Source organism: Anomaloglossus baeobatrachus, chromosome 3 (assembly GCF_048569485.1).
Source record: "Anomaloglossus baeobatrachus isolate aAnoBae1 chromosome 3, aAnoBae1.hap1, whole genome shotgun sequence".
In the NCBI taxonomy this organism is placed as follows: domain Eukaryota; kingdom Metazoa; phylum Chordata; class Amphibia; order Anura; family Aromobatidae; genus Anomaloglossus; species Anomaloglossus baeobatrachus.
Window position 1 is genome coordinate 396,634,894 of NC_134355.1, and position 23,385 is coordinate 396,658,278.

At 42.4% G+C, this 23,385-nt stretch overlaps 1 protein-coding gene across 7 annotated transcripts in view; it reads right to left on the bottom strand.

The window, feature by feature from the left end:
• ADGRB3 (adhesion G protein-coupled receptor B3) overlaps nt 1-23,385 on the bottom strand; it is a 1,441,017-nt gene that overhangs the window by 947,823 nt on the left and 469,809 nt on the right. For all 7 annotated transcript variants that reach the window (XM_075340252.1, XM_075340251.1, XM_075340250.1 and 4 more), the window contains one exon: nt 8,396-8,560. In XM_075340252.1, the coding sequence (XP_075196367.1) occupies nt 8,396-8,560 (165 nt within the window). The remainder of the gene's footprint in view (nt 1-8,395; nt 8,561-23,385) is intronic.

The window sequence follows — 23,385 nt, forward strand, 5'->3', positions numbered from 1 at the left end:
GCACAAACGATGGGGGCGGGTGCGATCGCAAATGCGATCGCACGACATATCAACACGTGTAAAGCAGGCTTTACTCTATACAGTGCTACATTTTTCCATCAGCCCAGGAACATCATTGCATTACATTAGAGCACTGTCATGAGAATAGTGTGAAGGGAAATCCTTTTCTCTGCTTATGTACCATGAAAAACAGGTACCAGGAGCTTACCAGGTTTTTTCCTTTAGTCTAGAGCCCAAAAGTTCTGCAGAATGTTTAGAAAGGTCCAAACCCCCTAACTAAATCAATTTATTTGAGATGTGAACAAAGGTATGGATAGTTTGGCTTATGGAGATAAGGCCACTTTACACGCTGCGATATCGCTAGCGTGCATACCTGCCCCCATCGGTTGTGCGACACGGGCATATCGCTGCCCGTGGCACACAACATTGCATGAACCCGTCACACTACCTACCTGCCTAGCAACGTCGCTGTGACCAGCGAACCTCCTCCTTTCTAAGGGGGCAGTTCGTTTGGCATCACAGCGACGTCACTAAGCGGCCGCCCAATCAATGCAGAGGGGTGGAGATGAGCGAGACGTGTACCGCCCTGAGAGGGGCCCGGCCTGCTTCTCTGCTTGCTCGGGCTGAGCCGCTCGAGGTCCGGGCTCGGGTTGTCGGGGGGCCACGTCGCTCTGTTAAGGGGAGAGGCAGTTGGGTGGTGGTGGTGGTGGTGACGGGACAAGGCGCGCAGGCAGGTAGGGCTGCGCTGTCGTCCAATGGGTCATGACGCCACCCACGGGTCATGGTGACGGGATGCACCACCGCTGCGGCTGGAGTGAAGGCGGGCTCGTCCGGGATCGGTGTTGTGGCCGCAGCTTAGATGTTAGCCCCTCTGCGGGTATGGGCGGTGTGTCCCGGGGCCCGGTGGGGGATGGGATTGGAGCGCTGATGTTATTGTCGGGGTGCAGGGTGCCGTGCCGCGGTGTAGTGTCGTGCCCGAATGGCACTGGTGTACTCACGATTGATTCACACTCAGAGTCACTGGTAAATCAAAGTTCGGATGTGGTCGGTTCCCGCGGCCGGCTGCTGATGCCCCCTGTGGGGTTGATGGTGGCCCCTTTCCCGTGCACCTCTGGTTGTTGTGTTTCGGCCCCTCTGCCTGAGCAGTGGTAGCCCGCTCCCTGGCATTGAGCTGCCGGAGGAGCCCTCGGTTGCCCGCAGGTGCTGGCCCGTCGGGTGTTTGGCCCTTGGAGGTGGGGCTCACCCGGTCTTGGTGGGCTTTTGCCTTCTTTCGGAACTTTGGGTGTGGATGAACCCATGAGGTCCTTCCAGCAATCAGTCAATTTGCCTATACTCAGTGGCTTCTAAGCTAGGACGGGGTCTGAGTACCCGGTTTCTGGTGCTCCGGTACATGGTTGACTCCCCGGTTCAGGACCGTTGGGCTCCAACACAGGCCCGGTCCGTACGGTTTCGCCGGTTGCTGTACCGGTACTCCTTCAGACGGCCACCACCGTCTGCCTGCCTGGCTTTTCCAAGGGTGCAGGCTCCTCCTCGGGTCCCTGACAGCTGCTCCATTACCACTCACTCTCACTGTACAAACTTAACTGTTTGAACTTCCTGCCCCAGGACAGTAGTCTCCTCGGTGGACGTGTCTTTCCGCCTGACTCTGCCCACCTGGTGTTCTCTACTGGCCCTGAGGGAGGCATCAGGTCTCCCTTTCGGGTGACATGTGTGTGACCTCACAGGGGGTGGGGGTGTGTGTGTATGTGGTAGGTGTAATTACCTGTGACCCCTGGGGTTCAGGGCGTCACATACCCCCTTGGTTTAATGCAGACCGTCCGCGGGCTGCCCGACCAACACCAGTTTATTTTTATTTTTCAACTGTAAAACGGGAAAAACGGGAAAACACTTACAATTATAATAACACTTATACAAACTATGCTTACTGAAGGTCTTCCCATAATGGGAGGCATTTTGCTTTAGTGTTTCAAACTTTATTAACGGAACGGGTTCATGTCCTTCCGCCTTTCGCACCCAAACAACCTAGCCTTGATGCTGCCCCTAAGAAATGGGCAGCACCCCTTTTCCCCAGTCCGGAAACAGGAACATGGAAGGTCACCCAGGCAGAAACAGGTACAGTGCAGCGCACCCGGCAGTTGTCAAAGGGCTCCCCGGAGGATGGTCACCGGTCCCGGTGGTGACCGGACCCCAGCCTGCTCTGCTGCAGGTCCTACCTCCAATCTGCTTCTCCGGAAGCTAACGGAATGGGAAGGCATGTTAAAGGGGCAGGTAGGGCAATATTTACAAGCCCAAATGTTTTTGGGTGGCCGGCAAGTCCACGGCCTTGTCCATGAGCAGTCACTCACGCAACAGGGTTAAACGGTGTTTCAAAACACAAGTCCCAACGGGGACAGGTCCTTTTGGCTAATCAGGTGAGTGTCTCGTCAATTGGTTACTGGTTCATTCAACTTATATACACAATCAAGTCTCGCACCCCTAAATGGCAGTCTCCCTGTACCTAAGCGGGGGCCTTCCTAGGTTAGGGCGGGTGGATCGTCTCAGCACTGGAGTGTCAATGGAAGGTAACAGGAGAGCGGGGACGACAGGTCCCTCTTCCCAGGTGTCGGGTGCATTAGGTAGAGGCCTAGGGGGACTGGGGGTAGGTGCATCCCTGGGCACTGGCTCTGCTGGTTCTCTGGCTGGCGTTTCCGTCTCTACTTCTTCCGCGGGTTGCGGGAACATTATTACAGGAGCAATCACTGCACCATTCTGCATGGGCCAGTATGCTGGAAAGTCTCCCATAACGGTATGGATCTCCTCTTTCTTTGTTGCCTCAGCATGGGGCACGGGAACTGGGGCCTCTTCTACCGGCCTCAGGGGAACCAGGCATCTCTTCAGGTGATCCCTGAAAATGGTAGCCACGGTCCTCCCCTGGTCACGGCTGATCAGGTAGGTCTTCTCATTATCCCATCCAGTGGGCTATATAACATACGGGGTCCTCTCCCACTGGTCGTCAAGTTTATGGGTTCTGCGTTTACGCTTCAGCACCACATCTCCTGGTTCGAAGGGAGTAGCCGGAGCTTGTTAGTTAAAGCGCTGTTCATGCTTCTCCTGACTCTGACGCAGGTTCCACTCCACATACTCCTGAATCTGCGGTACTCTACTTGGCGTTTGGCATCCCAGCTGGCGGTGGAGGGCAGGGCTTCAGGCGCTTCCAAGCCCATCTCTAGGTCTACCGGCAGTCGCCCGGGTTGGGCCCTCATCAGGTACGCCAGGGTACACTTGGTGGAACTACAGGGTATGTTGTTGTACATATCTACCACGTCGGGCAGCTTCTCCGGCCACAAGTTCCACTCTTCCAGGGGCAATGTTTTGAGGAGGTTCAGGACCAGATGGTTCATCTTCTCACACATCCCGTTGGTCTGGGCATGGTAGGGGGTGGTCCGGATTTTCTTGCACTCGTACAAGTGGCAGAACTCCTGAAACACTTCTGCTTCAAAGGCGGAACCCTGATCCGTAAGCACCTTTTCCAGGTAGCCATGGGGCCGGCAGAAGTAGGCTTGAAAGGCCCTGGCAGTGGTGCGGCCAGTCAGATCTTTTACCGGGACAACCACCATGAATCGGGAGTAGTGGTCCACGATGGTTGAGGCGTAGGTGTACCCGTTTCGGCTGGGCGCAAGCTTGACATGGTCCAAGGCAACCAATTCCAGCGGCTGGTGGGTAACAATCGGCTGTAGCGGGTCCCTTTGGCTAGCTTCATCTCAGCGTACAAGGGCCGAACTCTCGGCACCACGCCTCTACGGAATCCCGCATCCCACTCCAGTAGAACTGCTCTCGTAACAGTATCTCCAGCTTCTTCCAACCGAAGTGCCCAGCGCTGTCATGATAGGCTTGAACGACCTTGGGTACACAATCCTGAGGCACCACCAACTGGCGAAATTTCTCGTGGGTCTTCGGGTCAATCAACTCCCGGTACAACGTCTGCTGGTACAGGCACAGGCGGTCCCTCTCTTTCCACAGTCGCTGGGCCTCGGGAGGGGCCGCTGAGTCCATTCGGCGCACGCCTTGGGCTAGCAGGGTCTTGACCAGTCGGATCACAGGTGCCTGGTCTTGGGTTTCTCGCCACTCCTGACTGTACACAGAGAACTGTGGAAAGAAAGCGCAAAATAGGGTCTTATCTGAGAAATACGTGGGGTAATTAAAGAAATTCACTCACCCCGTAAGTTGTGAGAGTCACAACCACTGAGCAGGCAATAAACACGGCCAACGGCAGCAGCACCCAAAACGGCTGATAACAGGGAATGGTGAAGTAGGGCTTGCAAGGCTGCGCCAAATGACCACTCTGAATATGGAGAGTTAATGTTCCTTTAATTCATCTTTAGGTCGACGCGTTTCCGGAGTCTCAGCTCCCTTCCTCAGGACACTCCCAAAAGAGTTATATTCTCAGGGGTTCGAGACCGCTGCAGAGCAGCTTGGCATTGCAGAGTTTATTTCCCGTATTTTATCTTTAACACACAATAATACACATACACTTTTTTTCTTTTTATTAAAGTCTTTTATTGATTTTATTTCGTTCCCATTTGGATAATATGATGATATTTTGATATGTAATGTTTCCTTTGTTCATGATTTTTACTGTCATGTTTTTTGTTTTTTTTCTGATGTGTCATTCCCGCCCTTTTTTTTGGAAGAGGGTGGGCTTTGACGTCATCGTGACGGAATGTACATATATTCGGCAGTCCTCATGTTTTAGCAGATTTGATGTACTTTTGTCCTGTGTGTCCTGAGGAAGGGAGCTGAGACTCCGGAAACGCGTCGACCTAAAGATGAATTAAAGGAACATTAACTCTCCATATTCAGAGTGGTCATTTGGCGCAGCCTTGCAAGCCCTACTTCACCATTCCCTGTTGCCACTCCTGACTGGGCAGAGGATCGAGGTTCACCTGCTGCTGGGCCACACAGGGCTTCTCCTCCTGTGGCCGGTGGAATGCGGGCAGCTCTATCTCCTCCAGGCGGTCCTCCTCCGCCTCCTCGTCAGACAGATGCGTCATCCTGGATAGGGCGTCTGCGTTGGTGTTCTTGCGCCCGGCCCGGTACTTGACGGTGAAGTCGTAGTTAGACAACCAGGCCATCCACCTTTGCTCGAGAGCGCCTAGCTTGGCCATGTCCAAGTGCGTCAACGGGTTATTCTCCATGTAGGTGGTGAACTTTGCTGCGGCCAGGTAGTGCTTGAACCTTTCGGTTATCGCCCACACCAGGGCCAGGAACTCCAATTTGAAGGAGCTGTAGTTCTCGGGGTTCCGCTCGGTGGGTCGAAGCTTCCGGCAAGCATATGCAATCACCTTCTCCTTTCCGTCCTGGATCTGGGACAGTACGGCACCTAGGCCCACATTGTTGGCGTCCGTGTACAACACGAAGGGAAGGCCGTAGTCGGGGTAGGCTAGGATCTCCTCCCCTGTTAACGCCGACTTCAGCTGCCGAAAGGACTCTTCCTGCTGCTCACCTCACACAAACGGGGCCCCAGATGGTCTACCAACCTTGGTCTGTCCCACGAGGAGGTCTTGCATCGGGGAGGCCATTTTTGTGTACCCCTTGATGAAGCAGCGGTAGTAGCCCACCAGGCCCAAGAACTGTCATACCTCTCTCACTGTGGTCGGGCGGGGCCATTCTTGGATGGCTGCGACCTTCTCCAAGTCCGGGGCCACACCCTCATCACTCACCACATGCCCGAGATACTGCACTTTTGGCTTCAGCAGGTGGCATTTTGACGGCTTCAGCTTCATCCCGTATTTAGCCAGGGCCGCAAACACTTCTGCCAGGTGCTCCAGATGGGATTCATATGTCCTGGAGTAAACGATCACATCATCCAGATACAGAAGGACTGTTTCGAAGTTAAGATGACCAAGACAACACTCCATCAACCTCTGGAAGGTCCCCGGGGCATTACACAGCCCGAACGACATGCTGTTGAATTCACAGAGTCCCATCGGGGTAGTGAACACGGTCTTCTCATGGTCCTCCGGTGCAACGGCCACCTGCCAGTAGCCACTGGTGAGATCAAGAGTGGAGAAATAATTAGCGGTTTTTAACGCGGCCAGAGACTCTTCGATGCGGGGGAGAGGATAGGCATCCTTATGTGTGATCTGGTTGATTTTGCGGTAGTCTACGCACATCCTCATGGTGCCGTCCTTCTTCTTCATTAGCACCAGTGGGGCTGCCCAGGGACTACAACTATTATTACACGCAACGACATCGCTAACGTGGCCAGATGTGCGTCACAAAATTCGTGACCCCAACGAGATTGCTTTAGCGATGTCATAGCGTGTAAAGTGGCCTTTAGTGTTTGTGAAAAAATTGTATGTGATAGATTTTTTGGGATATTTTTACTAAGTTCAAAGATCAAAAATATATTAAAATCATCTCTTACGTTTAAAACAACTTTAATCATGCAGACCTGTGTTATTAAAGTAGAATTTAGTGTTAGATTTGGAGAAACCATTTGTTTGATTAGCTTGTTTCAAACAGCAGAAAGTAGGTAACTTTTGCTAGATAAACCTCATTTTCAATGGCGGTTGACTAAATTTGATTGCAACTGTAAGTTTACAATAATGAGATAACAATGCAAGACAATTCAGATGATCATAATCATAATATAGTTTGACCAATTTTCTTTTCCCTTATTTTGTTCTATCAGACGATGTCCGGTTGTTCAAATGTACATAGAGTGAGTGAGTATTGTGTCATAACAGGGGTTTTGAGAAGCAAGTGATGGGGCTTATAGGAATTGTAAATATTCTCAGCTTTGTTCAGTAATAACCTTTAGACTGGGTAACATTAATCAAACTTTGTAACTCAATGGCATTGCTGTTTAGTACGAACCAGTAATGCCAGCAGTATGGCACATGAATGGTGTTTCCACTGCAGTCACTTCTAAACAATGGCTGGGCTCAAACAATGGCTGGGCTCAAACAATGGCTGGGCTCAAACAATGAGACTGTGTGTAGGAGTATCAGTGTTGGATCAGATGTGGAGCAGAATAGAGCTGATTAGAGTTTCTTTTCCACTTGCCTACAGCTTCCAATGTGAGAGCATCAGAGGCAATATGCTAATGACTCTCTGCTGCGTGCATCAGTCAAGGGTAATGCGACTGTGATGCGATCTTGCAATCATATCACAGCCTCGGAGGGAGGGAGCACTTTCTCCCTATCGCCTCCACTGTCTGTCTCTGCATATATCGCACTGCAGTCGCATAACATATGAGTGCAGTGCAATGTTTCACACGCTCCCATAGACTTGTATGGGGGTGCGTGAACTGAGACTGCAAAACACAGCATGCTGCAATTACACCGAGAGTATGATTTTTGGCAAGAAATAAAAAGCAAGAGGACACATTTCATTGATTAACACTAGTGCGAGTGTGATCCGATGTTTTATCGGATTACACTCGCACATGGAAATCGCAAATGGAAAAGAGCCCTTTATAGAAATTCTGGCTGTATTTATATATTTATTTATTTTATTTTTTATCAGAAGTTAAATACCCCTAAAAAGCATTTTTTTTATATAAAGCTGTGCTGACTAAGACTACAACAATTTATAATAATATGAAAGAGACTATATTCATATAATTAATAGCTTTATAGATAAAGTTACTAGCAACATTGTAGAATAATAATTTAGTATATAACACTGAATCCTTGGCATACTTTCTAATGATATGACAATGACATTTATAAAATAATAGTGTATCATGGATTTAAAGTTACATATCATTAAAACAATAAAAAGGTTTGGGAAATACTTTAAAATAAGATCACATTCAAGGGAATAATAATAATAAATAATAATAATATCATTATCAAAAAGTATATATTAAAGTTCTTTTTAACAAAGACTTAAATAGGTCTTGCAGTTTCATCACACGTCATTTTTAGATCTCATTCTTCATTTTTTTCCTCGTGCTATGCTCTGTACTTGACAATATGCCACCATTACTTTGTTTTTTTGTGTGACTGTCACAATCCTGACATAGTTATAATTGGACAAATGGATGCTTATAATGAATGGGCTTCAAGGAATAAGGTTACAAAGAACTTTAAAGTTGCAAAGTAGCTATGATAAGACATAAAAGAACAACAGTGACATATTAAAGAGAATTCTTTTACATTTATCATATATTTACACATTTAAATGGTATAATATAAAATATATCTGTAAAATATATAAAATGCATTACCTTTTCTGCATGTCAGTTTTATTCTGACCCTATTATTCTTTGTAACAAGCATTTTTTTGTTAAGATAAAAGAGCCAATACTTATCTTTCAGGCAGATACTGTACAATCATCCATCATTTGACCAAACTCCCTAGCTTTAACAGTAATACATATAAATTAATAAATGTCCATTCATCTCACCAGGGCAAAGAGCAATATTGCAAGGCTTATGCTGAATTTCTGGTCCACCGCACAATCTTCCCCCATATTGTGGAGGAGTGCAGGTCCTTGTTCTTGTTCTTTGGCCTTTTCCACATGTAAAGGAACATAAACTCCAAGGTGACCATTCCTCCCAAATTCCATTTACTGCAATAGAGAAAAGATATTACATTATAACACAATACTACTACTATTACTACTACTACAGCTACTATTACTACTACTAATGATAACAATAATAATAGTAATAATAATAATAATAATAATAATAATAATGTAGCTAGGTTTTAAATCACAGAAGAAAGATAGCTGAAAAGTGTTAAAATGTTTCAGATCTCTAAAATAAAACAACACTATTAACATACAGAATTCGTAAATCAATTTAGCTACTGCTTGAGTGACAGTTACTTTGGACTTACGACAAATTGGTTCAGTTATAGGAACAGCTAAACCTATTTTTTGGGTGCTGAAAACAAAATTAATGCTTACATTTTTTAATTGGCTACAATTTTCAAGGGTTGGTGACCTATGACAAGCTTTCATGCAACTTTAGGGAAAGATTATATCTTCATTAGTGCCACATGAGTATTGCATGAACAGTAGTCTATTGATCCGTCAGTATGGTGTAATTTCTACTAGAAACCTGCATCTCATACCTGATGATGCAATCCAAATTAAAACTGATTCAGTTGACTTTTTAACCCCTTCATCCCCAAGCCTGGTTTCGCCTTCCTGACCACGCGAATTAATTAAATTCTAACCAGTGTCAATTCATGAGATCATGAGATAATAGCTCAGGACCACTTCCATTAATTCTAGTAATTCTAAAGGGTGCTTTACATGATATCGGTAACGATATATCGTCGGGGTCACGTCGTTAGCGACGCACATCCGGCGCCGTTAGCGACATCACAGCGTGTGACACAAATGAGCGACGATCAACGAGCACAAAAACGTGAAAAATTGTTGCACGTTGACACGTCGCTCATTTCCTTAATGTCGCTGCTGTGACAGATGCGATGTTGTTTGTCGTTCCTGCGGCAGCACACATCGCTGTGTGTGACACCGCAGGAGCAACAAACATCTCCTTACCTGCCTCCATCGGTAATGCGGAAGGAAGGAGGTAGCCGGGAGGTTACGTCACGCTCATCTCCGCCCCTACGCTTCTATTGGATGGCTGCCATGTGACGTCGCTGTGACGCCGCACGACCCGCCCCCTTAGAAAGAAGGCGGATTGCCGGCCAGAGCGATATCGCAGCGCAGGTAAATTCATGTGACGGGTGTTAGTGATGTTGTGTGCCATGGGCAGCGATTTCCCTGTGTCGCACAATCGACGAGGGCAGGTACACTCGCTAGCGATATCGGTACCGATATCGCAGCATGTAAAGTACCCTTAAGACTGTTTGTTTTTCCTTGTCATATTGTACTTCGTAGTAGTGGTAAATTTAGGAGAATATTTTTTGCTTTTTTTCTGAAAATTTTGGAAAATTGGCAGAGTTTGAAAATTCTGCAGTTTTCAAATATTGAATTCTTTTTAACTTAAACCAGAGTGTTATGTAAAATAAAATAGTAAATAAATAACATTTTCCACATGTCTAGTTTACATTAGCCCCATTTTTGAAAGATCATATTTTGTTAGGAAGTTAGAAGGGTTAAACGTTTATCAGCAAGTTCTAATTTGTCCAACAAATTTTACAAAATCATTTTTTTACGTACCACATCACAATTAGAATGATTTTGAAAAGCCTATGTGACAAAAATGCCCCAAAATGACACCATTCTAAAAACTAAATGCCTCAATCTGCTCAAAACCACATCCAAGAAGTTTATTAACCCTTCATGTGCTTCAAAGGAACTAAAGCAATGTGGAAGGGGAAAAAAAAATGAAAATTGCACTTTTTTCCACAAAAATGTTACTTCAACCCAAATGTAGCATTTTCACAAGGGTAACAAGAAAAAAATAGACCATAAAATGTGTTGTGTAATTTCTCCCGAGTACAATGATACCCCAAATGTGGTGGAAAACTACAGTTTTGGCGCACGACAGGGCTTGGGAGGGAAGGATCACCCTTTGACTTTTGTAGTACAAAAATGGCTCTAATCGATACTGGAAGATATGTCATGTTTGCTTAGCCCCTGATGTGCCTAAAAAGTGGATACCCCCAACACGTTACTCCATTTTAGAAGCTAGACCCCTCAAGGCATTTATCTAAATGTGTGGTGAGCACCTTGAACACACAGGTGATTCATAGAAATTTATAATGTTGAGCCATGAAAATCCAACAATACATTTTTACCACAAACATTTTGCATTATCCCGAAGTTTTTCATTTTCCCAACGTTAACTTTGGAAAATATTGTTTGTTGGGAATTTCTTCTGAGTACCCTGATAATTTATATGTAATAGAAAACTACTATTTGGGTGCATGGTAGGGATTGGAAGGGAAGGAATGGTATTTGAGTTTTGGAGAGCCATTTTAACATGAGTAGATTGCGGACACTATGTCACCTTTGAAGGTCCCCTGGAATGACAAAACAGCAGAAACCCCTCACATGTAAACCTATTCTAAAAACTATCCCTCTCAATGAATGGAACTTTAGTTTTAGTGAGCTATTTTAACCCAGATTCAGAGAACTTTATAATATTGGGATGTGAAAATAAATTTTTTTCTTTTTTTCCACTAAAATATTGTTTTGGTCTCAAAGTTTTAATGTTCACAAAGGATAATAGGAGAGAATGGACCATAAAATTTGTTACACAATTTCTCCTGACTTTGCAAATATCCAATATGTGGTCAAAACTGCAGTGCAAAGCTTTGATGGAAAGGAACGCCATATTGGAGTTCAGATTTCGGTGAAACAGATTGCGGGTACAATTTTATATTGGCAGACAACCAAACCGGCTAAAAAACATGCCCCCCATAAGTAATCCCACTTTACAAAGTACACTTCTCAGTAATTTCATCTAGGGATGCAGTAAGCATATTTACAACACAGGTTTCCCACCTCATTTTATAGCAACAACGAGTGAAGAAAGAATAATTACTTTTTTGTTCACTAAAATGTTGTTTTATCCATAGGTTTTTAACTTTAATAATTGCAAATATGAAAAAAATAAGAAAAAGGAATTACAACTTTACCACGAAAACATTTTTTTAACCCCAGATTTCCAATTTTCATAAGGGGAATAGGTAAATAGGGCCCCTTAATGTGTTACACAATTTCCCCTGAATGAGGCAAAATCCTACTGTACAGTGCTGCTTTGCCACACCACAATCCTTGGGAGGGAAAGAGCACCACTTGTCTTTTGCAGCACAGATTATCAGAATACTTTTTGTACTCCATATACAGAGCCCCTAAGTGTCAGAGCAGTAGAAACCACCTCAAATAACCACATATCAAAAATTTCACATGTTTGGGAACACATCTATGGGTGTAGTGTCAATTTTGTCTTTGGAAAATACTACGAAAGCTGCAGAAGTTAAGATTGCTAATAAGACCTTCTAAGGCCATGTGCGCATGCTGCGGATTTACCGCGGATTTGTTGCGGATTTGCTGCAGAAAATGTTTCTAACATTTCTGCAGTCATTCCCCAGCAAAACCTATGGGTATAAAAAAATGCTGTGCGCACACTGCGTTTTTTTATACCTGCGGAGTTACCCGTGGATTTTCTGCTGCGGAATTAATGTGCATGTCACTTCTTTTCTGCACGTACCTGCAGTTTTTGCCATAGATAATGGTAAAAAAAACGCAGGGACCAACCCGCAGAAAAATTGCTGAAAAATCGTGGCAAAACTGAGGCAATACTGCGGCAAAACAGCAGGTGCGTTATTACCGCGTTTTTTGCTGCACGTGCGGTATTCTGCGACAGGGTGCGGATTTTTCTTAAGAATAATCAATTTTCTAGTGCACACATAGCCTTATGCCCAGAACATTGTAGAATCCAAAGATTGTGCCCAGCTCGTCTCGGGATTCTGGAGAAACACACAGTAAATTGAGCAAGCTTTCTCACTACAGCAATGCCAAAAATGTTAATGCAAACTGTGGTTTACATGTATTGTGGTGCTCATATTGAAGGGGAGGCATTTGAATTTAAGATTACATATTTTGCTGGATTTCTCTTCTGGGGGAAGGTATAGCACTTTTAAAGAGCATTTGTTCTATCAGTATTGTGAAAGTTCCCTAAGTTTCTGTTAATAGATGAAGGAATTGAGTGGGGACTTGTTTCTTTGTGGCTTGAGTTGAATCCTTTTTGATGGCAAGCTTTGGACTAGTCAACATGTATGCTGTGCTCTATGCTTGCTCTTATGCCTCAGAAATATGTGATAAAGGTGACACCCACTATGCATCCATGCATCCTTTCACTAATAAGACAGCAGAGTTGTTCGAGACTTCCTTTGGCCTATGTTCTATGGTGTCCTTCTTTTCAAAGATGCGCAAAATTGTTGTTGACTGCACTTTTGTGTACACTTAAAAAGACATGCAACAAGAGAGACACTGCCAAGTTAGAGGCCAGACGGGAGTTAAAAATTACTCCATCTGCCTCACTTCAGTGAAATTTCCTTTGGGAATTTTGTATGAATTACTTTTAACAGAATTTTTCATGTATGTTCTGCTGTAAGTGCTCAACGTAGACTGCAGGAAAACTGAGCCGATCCTTACTGCAATCTTTTGGGAGGCAGAATAAACAAATCAACAGCAGGTAAAGAATTGGTTTTATTACTATTTTTATGCTGTTACACCTTGTGGTATCAGTGATATGCTGACTTTTTTTTCTGAGGTCAGCACAATTACAGCAATTCCCGAGTTATATACTTTTTCAGGTTTGAGTACTATCACACTAAAAAAATACTTTTTGACAAAATAAAGGTTTTTTCTATCACTACATTTTGAAGGCTATACTTTTTTATTTTTCTGCTGACAATGTGATGGTTTGTTTTTATGGAATAGTTAAAGTTTGTATTTGTACCATTTAAGGCCATATAATGTTTTTGATTGATTTCAATTCCACTTTTTGTGCGGCAGAGAAAAAGAAAAAATAGTAATTCAGGATTTCTTTTCTTTTTTTATTTTTTTAAGCCATTGATTATGTTGAAAAAATGATAAGAAGCTTTATTCCTCAGGTCAGTATTATTACAGGGATACCACAGTTATATATTTTTTTAAAGTTTTGCCAATTTTACACCATAAAAGCAATTTTATAGAAAAAAATGTTTTTGCATTGCTATATTCTGAGAGCTATAGCTTTATTATTTTGTTGCTGATGGAGCTGTTTTGTTGCTGTTTTTTAGCAGGAAAAGATGATTTTTTCAGCTACACAATTTTATTTTGATAAGACTAAAATCTGAGATGCCTCAGATTTGCACTAACAAAGTAGAATATGTATATGGCAAACTAACATTTGCGTCACAAAAGCAAAACTTGACTACCTTGATTAGAAAGCCTACAACCTGTGGCTGCACAGAAGAGCAGGACAAAAGTTAAGCACTATAAGAGGGGCTGCTGATAAGTCTGTGGCTTTACCCAGAAAGAAACGAGATAATTTCTTGAAACTTTAAATTTATTCCACATAATCTCCACTAATGTCATCACACTTCTTACATCTTGGTGAATAATGTGGGTGGTCAACCAGTTGGAAGCCCAACTCTGCAAGTTTTGCCATGGTCACTTGTGCAGTGCGAGCGGAAGTGTTGTATTGCAGGAACATGATTCCTTTGGACAGCTTGCCGTGCCTTTTGGCTTTCAGAGCTGCCTTCAATTGGTCCAAAAGTTCAATGTAATACCTTGCATTGATGGTGGAACCCTTTTGAAGGTAGTCCACTAGCAGCACACTCTCCTTATCCCAGAACACAGACGCCATCACCTTAGTGGCTGATTTTTTTCAACCTGAACTTCTTTGGACAAGGAGAACCACTGTGCCTCCACTCTTTTGACTTTTCTTTGTTTTCAGGGTCAAACAAATATATCCAAGTCCCATCCATAGGGATTAGTCCATCCAGGAAGTTCTTATCAGTCTGGAAACACTGATACATTGTTCGGGAAGTTTTCAATTGCATGCTTCTCTGATCTATTGTCAAACATTTGGGGACCCACTTTGCAGATAGCTTCCTCATGTCCAAATGTTCATGGATAATGATACAAACACGTTCACGGGAAAACCCCATGATGTCTGCTATTGTTTTAGCTGAACTTCATCGATTCTCCAGCATGAGATTGTGCACAGCATCGACGATCTCCGGGACAACAACTCTTGGTTGTCCATGACGTTTCTCATCATTGCTGCTGAAGTGACCAGGTTTAAATTTGGCAACCCTGTTGTTAACTGTGGAATATGGAGGGCATTGATCCCCCAATGTCTGCGACATATCACCATGAATATACTTCATGGACTTTCCTTGCAGAAACAAGAATATTATCACTCCTCTGCTTTCAGTTGCTGTGAATATCGCATTAGATTCTGCCATTTTGTTTTCCCACGTGCGTAGGACACTGTTGCCATAAGCAACAAACACAAAATTTTGAAAACATATATTAGACACATAAAGCTTTCATGTGATGTGACATTCATTACCATATAAATAAAAAAATATCACAAAGCCAAAGACTTATCAGCAGCCCCTAGTACTTATTGTAATAGATGTGCATCTTACACAGTGGTTGCATAGAAAGAGGCAATCTATGCATTTTACAGTCCCCAAAGGTCTGGAAGAAGCCAACAGATCACGTCAACTGCTATATCTGCATGTTGCCTTCCATTAATAAATCTCAATAGTGTTTAGATATGTTATAGTAAATTTATATAGTTTTAGTACATTTTATTATGGCTAAGTTTGCAGAAATAATAATGTTGAAACATCTACACAATTTATATAATAGTATAATGAAAGCTCTAAAATAACATAGAAGCAAGAGCCAAATGCCAGCATTCATTGAGATAAGGGCACTTTACACACTGCGATCTCACTAGTGAGATTGCTAGTGAGCGCACCCGCCCCCGTTGTTTGTGCATCATGGGCAAATCACTGCCCTTGGCGCACAATATCGTTAGGCCCCATCACACATACTTACCTTCCCTGCGACGTCGCTGTGGCCGGCGAACCGCCTCCTTTCTAAGGGGGTGGTTCTTGCGACATCACAGCGACGTCACATGGCAGTGGGCCAATAGAAGTGGAGGGGCGGAGAGCAGCCAAATGAAAGACACGCCCACTTCGTTGCTGGAGGACGCAGGTAAGCTGTTGTTCGTCATTCCTGGGGTGTCACACGTAGCAATGTGTGCTGCCCCAGGAACGACGAGCAACCTGTGTGCAAAAGCAGTAACGATAATCAGGAATAGAACGTCGTGTCAACGATCAATGATAAGGTGAGTAATTTTGATCGTTAGCGGTTGCTCGTACGTGTCACACACAACAACGTCGCTAACGAGGCCGGATGTGCGTCACGAAATCTGTGACCGAAACGACATCTCATTAGCGATGTTGCTGTGCGTAAAGTGGCCTATATTTGAATTCAGCACATCAAACTTTTGAAAATTTGATGACCGGTGTTATTGCTGTACTGTGTCTGCTGTTACATCACATACTGTTACATAAGGTATTCATTTAATCTATACAGAAATCCAAAACATGAGAGCATTTTATTTTTATATTAATTACACAAAGAGAACAAATTCTACATAGTAGTCTATGTGCAATTAAAGAGCTGTCAATGGCTGTGCATTTCTCAGCTCCAATTATATTGCATTATTTCAAATTCAATATGTATATTTCAATTATAGACAATGGTGTCTTGATCTAAGATATAAGTGCCATTTCCAGATTTAGAAACCCCCTTTCTTGACTTCTGTTTGACAGAGGAGAGATTGTTCTCTGAAGGCAAAAAAACAAAATGCTGTGTGTGAAGGGGCTCGCTTAGTGTTACATATCAATAAATCAGCTTCTTTCTTTACCACAGCGCATGTATAAGGAGATAGATTCACTTATTTAAATGACCAAATCAGTCAACCTCCTTTTCACAAAGCACTGGTTATATGTTAACCTTGAAAACTCTTTATTTTGTTGAGCTCAAGCCAGAAATGGACCTGCCCAGTGTAATGTGGGTCTGCAAGTGTTTGCCTGTCAGTGCTAAAATGACAACCATGGACAAATATATTGCAATTCACTTTGTTTTTGCCTGATTTAACCTTCACACTTTAATACTTGTAAAGGGATCTGGACATACATAGTGGCCCCTGGGTTGGAGTCAGTCACTAGCCAGTGTTGCAGGCTAACAGAAGGAATGGTCTGGCAGGTTAGAACCAGGAGGTCGAACAAGGAACTAGTCAGGCAGGTTAGAACCAGGAGGTCGAACAAGGAACAAAATTGTAAGGCAGGAGAGTGGTCAAAAAATGAGCCAAAGTCAAAATCCAGTAGAAATATAAGCAAGCTACAAAGAGTTTAACTAAATCTAATCAAGCTATAACTGGCAGTGAACAGCAGGATTATAGGAACGTAAATAGCTTGCAGCCATGTACATGCCACAAAGCAGGTAGCAAAAACTGGCAAAAGTTAACTTTTGATCTCCTGGCTATGACATAACTACCAACCCCGTTAGACACAAAATTGGAGTTTTTACTGCTTATCACCTACAAAAAGAGTGCAGTGCAGCCAGCAAAAGGCAGGAAGGACAAACACATCAATACAGATGTCACACATGGACTTAGGGCAAATGCTATCTTCAGAATTAGATATCTTTCTTAATACAAAAAGTTTACTGACTATTGAGTTATATGTAAAGTAAACAAACCTGTTGAATAGTGAAATGGTGGTCAATATTCCAATCTTAACAGATGGGAAACTACATGCTGTCCTTTTAATGGATGATAATATGTAGCTTCTCTCTGCTACAAATAATTAATATACAGTGAAAAGCAAATGGGTAACTATTTCAACTTTTTACTTTCAGATTCCATATCACATCACCCAATACAGTTTTAAGTGTTAAACAATGTTACTTTTGTGGAGAATCATCTTGGCTATCCCATACATAAATTTCACTTCCAGATCAGTTATGCAAATTCTCATCATGTCAATGCATTGTTACTGTTTTTCTGCTAAAAATCTAAATTTATATTTTTATTATTTTGTTAGTATTTTGTAAATCCACCTTTGGCTTTCATCACTGCCTGAATCCTTCTTGGCATGCTCTTAGTCATATTCAAGCATTTCTCAACTGAAATCTGATCCCAGGTCCTTTCTGCACATTCCAAATGTTTGTGCATACTGGTCAATCTATTTGGGTATGTATAAAGAGTGTCATTCAACACTACCCACAAGTTTTTGATTGGGTTGAGATCTGGGGATTGTGGAGGCAAATTCAGCACCTCTGTTTCATTGCTATTGAACAATTTCTTTGTAAATCTCGAAGTATGCTTCGGGACATTGTTCTGCTGGATCACAATGTCATCCCTTTCAAACTCATAGTACTCGAGTGTACGAAGCAACTCATCTTCTAGGATACATATACAGTGGGGAAAATAATTATTTGATACACTGCCAATTTTGCAAGTTTTCCTGCCTACAAAGAATGGACAGGTCTGTAATTTTCATTGTAGCAATACTTAGACCATGAAAAACTGTGTTATGTTCGCCGACCAACCAGGGATGTTGAACCCCTTTAGGCCACAGCACCCAGAAAACCCAGAGAGGCTTAACTATGAACCTATACCTGATTTTCTCCAGACCCCTGATAGTGAGGGTGTTACGTTGCAGGTGTGAGTCTGGGTGTCACTCGGGAAGACGTGCTGTAACGGCTGGCCCCAGTGGTATGGGAGCCACAGTTTCTAGGATTAGACTACAGCAGCAGCCAGTGTCAGGGTTCCATCTGGGATGGATGGATGGCTGGAGGATACAGCAGCAGTGATAGTTACTTGTAGAAATGGTTATCATGATAACCGGCCAGCGTAGATAGTAGCAGCAGCAAAGGCACAGTAAAGTAGCACAGCACTGAAATATAAACAAGTGTCAGCAGCAGCAGACAGCACAATAGCAGCAGCACTAAAGAACCTTACAACTAGCAATGAAACTAACTCATTGCCCAAGCACCTCCCATAGGGAATAGGTGACTTAAGTACCTGCAGCCTCCCAGCTGGCCTGGGAGAAACTTCTGGATTAGGAGGATGCTGGCCCTTTAAGAAAGGGGGTGTGCCAATGGGCACATCCTTCGGACAGAGGCGGGAAATCTGCAAGGTGTACAGATACTTCAGGAGGAAGCATGAGATGGGGGTGGGACCACCGCCGCAGGATGCCTGGACAGGTGAGAAAACCAACAACCTTGCCAGGGAATGGGGGTAGGAGAGTGTGAGGACACTGGTATGGGAGTTGCAGACAGAATAAAAAAATTCCAGAAAAACCCATTGCCTCATTTTTAAACAATAGTTTTTCCCTTTATTGCATGAAATAAGTATTTAATACAATAGAAAAACAGAACTTAATATGTGGTACAGAAATCTTTGTTTGTAATTAGAGTTCAGAAGTTTCCTGTAGTTCTTGACAAAGTTTCCACACTGCAGCAGGGATTTTTGCACATACTTCCATACAGATCTCCAGATTTTTAAGGTTTTGCGGCTTTTTCTGGGCATCATTGAGTTTCAGTTCCCTTCAAAGATATTCTATTGGGTTCAAGTCTGGAGACTTGCTAGGCCACTCCAGGACCTTGAAATGCTTCTTACAGAGCCAAGCCTTAGTTTCCTTGGCTCTGTGTTTTGGGTCATTGTCATGCTGGATGACCTAGCCATGACTCATCTTTAATGATCTTACTGTAGGAAGGAGGTTGTTGACCAAATCTCATGATACATGACCCTAACTATTTTCCTTTCATTATGGGGCTGTCATCCTGTCCCCTTTGCAGAAAAGCACCCCAAAATGAAGCTGTTTCCATCCCATAATTCTTGGTTGGAATGGTATTCTTGGGGTTGTACTCATCCTTCTTTTTTCTCCAGACATGGCGAGTGGAGTTGATACCAAAAAGTTCTATTTATTATTATTATTATTATTTATTATTATAGCGCCATTTATTCCATGGCGCTTTACAAGTGAAAGAGGGTATACGTACAACAATCATTAACAGTACAAAACAGACTGGTATAGGAGGAGAGAGGACCCTGCCTGCGAGGGCTCACAGTCTACAGTTAAGGTATCATATGGCCACATGACCTTCTCCAATGCCTCACCCAGTTCATCTAGATAGTCATTGGTGAACTTCAAATGGGCCTAGACATGTGCTAGCTTGAGCAGGGGGACATTGCATGCCCTGCAGAATTTTAATCCATGATAGTATAGTGTGTTACAAATGGTAATCTTTGAGACTGTGGTCCCAGCTCTCTTCAGATCATTGACCAGGTCCTCCTGTGTAGTTCTGGGCTGATTACAGACCTTTCTAAGAATCATCCTTAGCCCACGAGGTGAGATCTTGCATGGAGTCTTTAACTGAGTAAGATTGACAGTCATCTTGTGTTTTTCCAATTTTTAATAATTGCCCCAACAGCTGTTGCCTTCTCACCAAGCTGAATGTTTATTGTCCTGTAGCCCATGCCAGCCTTGTACAAGTCTACAATTTTATCCTGGTGTCCTTAGATAGCTCTTTGGCCTTGGTTATGGTAGAGAGATTGAAGCGTGATGGTTGTTATATGTGGCAGGTGTCTTTTACACAAGCTGCAAGTTTAAACAGATGCAATTAATACAGGTAATGAGTGCAGAGTAGAAGAGCTTCTTGAGTTTATTAAAGAAAAAATAACAGGTCTATGACAGCCAGAATTCTTGCTGATTGGTAGGTGATCAAAACCTATTTCATGCAATAAAATGCAAATTAATTATTTAGAAATCATACATTGTGAATTTCTGCAATTTTTATTATTTCCGTCTGTCATAGTTGAAATGTATCTAAGATAAAAATTACAGACCTTTCCATTCTGTGTAGGTGGGGAAACTTGCAAAATCAGCAGTGTATCAAATATTTATTTTGAACACTGTAGCTCAGCATTGAGACTACCATCGATCCTGGTCAAGTATCCAATGCCATTGGCTATAAAATAAACCCATATAATTAGGCTTACTCCACTAAATTTGACACTGACTTCAATTTCTCAATTCTTTAAGCCTCTTTTTCCACTGTTTCTTCTAGACCTATTTGCCCCATCAAAGCCTAGTCTATTGAAGTTTTTCTCATCACTCCAAAGCACCCATTTCTACTGTTCCACTGTCCACATTTGTACTTTTTGCAAACTCTTTTGCGGATGCTTCTTATGATGTCCATCTCTTTGTTATTATATGGATGGACTTAATTTCATATTCTTCCAACTATCTTGGCACTCACATGATGCTACATGGCAATTTTCTTGGCCAAATTACCTCTTTGATGTGCTTAATGATGCTGTTTCTCTCTTCTTGGTAAATCTTCTTCATGGCTGCTCCTCAATTTGAACCAGTGACCTTTCGCTTAGGAATTAATGTAATAAAACATTGAGCTATTAGAAAATGTGAGAACAGATTGTAATTTGTAGTATACAGGAAGAAAAATAATTCCCAAACACCAGGAGCAAAACAGTTACAATGAAGTGAGATAACAAGAATCTGCTTAACTAGTAAAATGCTAAATAGTTGCAAGTCAAATTTATGCTTGAGCTAGCCTTGATGATTGTCTATAAAATGAAGGTAGTCTCACGCACAAACATGTAGTGGATGGTGAGATATGGAGACTGAAAGTCAAAAGTTCAAAACATTGTTACCCTTTTGCTTGTTACTGTATATCTCTGAGAATTTAAAATCCATTCACTCAGCATGCCATAATATACATGTTTATTTAAACCAGGCAACCCATTTAATACTGTATACAGTGCATATTGTTTACTTTAAATCATTTTTTAAGGACACAAGATTTGTACTCCAATTTTCAAAATTGTAATGATTTTTATTACAGATTCTACTAGAGATTACAAATAATCGTATTAGCAGTACTGAAAACTTCGCACTGCACCGGTTAATACTAGCTCAACTCCTTTGTGACAAAGCCACATTTTTCAAATCTGACATATGTCACTTGGGACAATAATAAAGGCACTGTGCTTGGATCCAAAGATCTCAAATTTGGACTCATCAGACCAAAGCACAGATTTCTACTGGTCTAATGTCCAGTAGTTGTGTTCTTTAGCCCAAACAAGTCTCTTCTGCTTGTTGCCTGTCCTTAGCAGTGGTTTCCTAGCAGCTATTTTACCATGAAGGCCTGCTGCAGAAAGTCTCCTCTTAACAGTTGTTCTAGAGATGTGTCTGCTGCTAGAACTCTGTGTGAAATTGACCTGGTATCTAATCTGAGCTGCTGTTAACCTGCGATTTCTGAGGCTGGTAACTCAGAAAAACTTATTCTCCGCTGAAGAAGTGACTCTTGGTCTTCCTTTCCTGCTGCGGTCCTTATGTGAGCCAGTTTCTTTGTAGCGTTTGATGGTTTTTGCCACTGCATTTGGGGACACTTTCAAAGTTTTCCCAATTTTTCGGACTGACTGACCATCATTTCTTAAAGTAATGATGGGCACTCATTTTTCTTTACTTGGCTGTTTTTTTCTTGCCATAATACAAATTCTAACAGTCTATTCAGTAGAACTATCAACTGTGTATCAACCAGACTTCTGCACAACACAACTGATGGTCCCAACCCCATTTATAAGGCAAGAAATCTGACTTATTAAACCTGACAAGGCACATCTGTGAAGTGAAAACCCTTTCCAGTGACTACCTCTTGAAGCTCATCAAGAGAATGCCAAGAGTGTGCAAAGCAGTAATATAAGACATATTTTCAGTTGTTTCACAATTTTTTGTTAAGTATTTCATTCCACATGTGTTAATTCATAGTTTTGATGCCTTCAATGTGAATCTACAATTTTCAGAGTCATAAAAATAAATAAAACTCTTTGAATGAGAAGGTGTGTCCAAACATTTGGTCTGTACTGTACGTTACTAAAAAAATCTGCTATTTATACCATGACAGATCATTCATTTTCAGATCACTGTTAAAATCTGACAAATGTTAACCTCTTCATGACTGATAATGTACATGTATGTCATTAACATGAAAGAAGAAATACATGTCCAGCACAAAAAAAGACTCATCCTTTTTTTCAACACCCCAATAACTCCTTCCCATGTGGAGAAGACAGACCTGCATAACATCAGGTCTAGTTGGTCCGGTTTACACGTTTTGAGGAAACCCTCTTAGTGATATCCTAATCCCAACATGACATAAAACCAAACTTAAAAACCTACCTGGAGAGGGAGGAAACACTTCTCCCCTCCATCCCCAGGTGCTACAATTAAGACCATTAACCCTTTATTGACAATTACAACAAATAAAATTAAGAAAGTCCTTGGAAAAAAAACTTTTGTTTTCACAAGAGAAAAATATAAACACTTTAGTAATGCAAAATCACTTGCTGACAGGAAGTGCGTCACTGATCCAGTCCTTAGGTGCACCCGTCACTTAATCAGGGAGTGCCAATGGGTTGTCATGACAACCTGTCATCACGATCCTCCTGGGAATGCCAGCTGAGAGGCGGTATTCATAGGAGGTCATCATTTGCTATATAGAGCCATGCTGATGCACTGATCTGCATGGCATGGGTGATCAGACGATCATAGCTCCAAGTCCCCTAAGGTGACTATTAACTATTGTAAAAAGTAAATAAAACGTTTAAAATTAAAAAAAAAAAACAAAAACACAAAAGTTCAGATTACCCCCATTTTGTGCCACTAAAAATAAAGCAATAAAAAAGATATAAATATATTATACTGCCACTTTCAGAAATGTCCCATTTAATCTGATTGGTAAATGACTTAACAACAAAAAAATGAAAACTCCAGAATGACATTTTTGGTCTCTGCAACCTTGCAGTAAAATGCAATAATAGGTGATCAAAATATTGTATTTACTCAATATAGTATCAAAAAAAA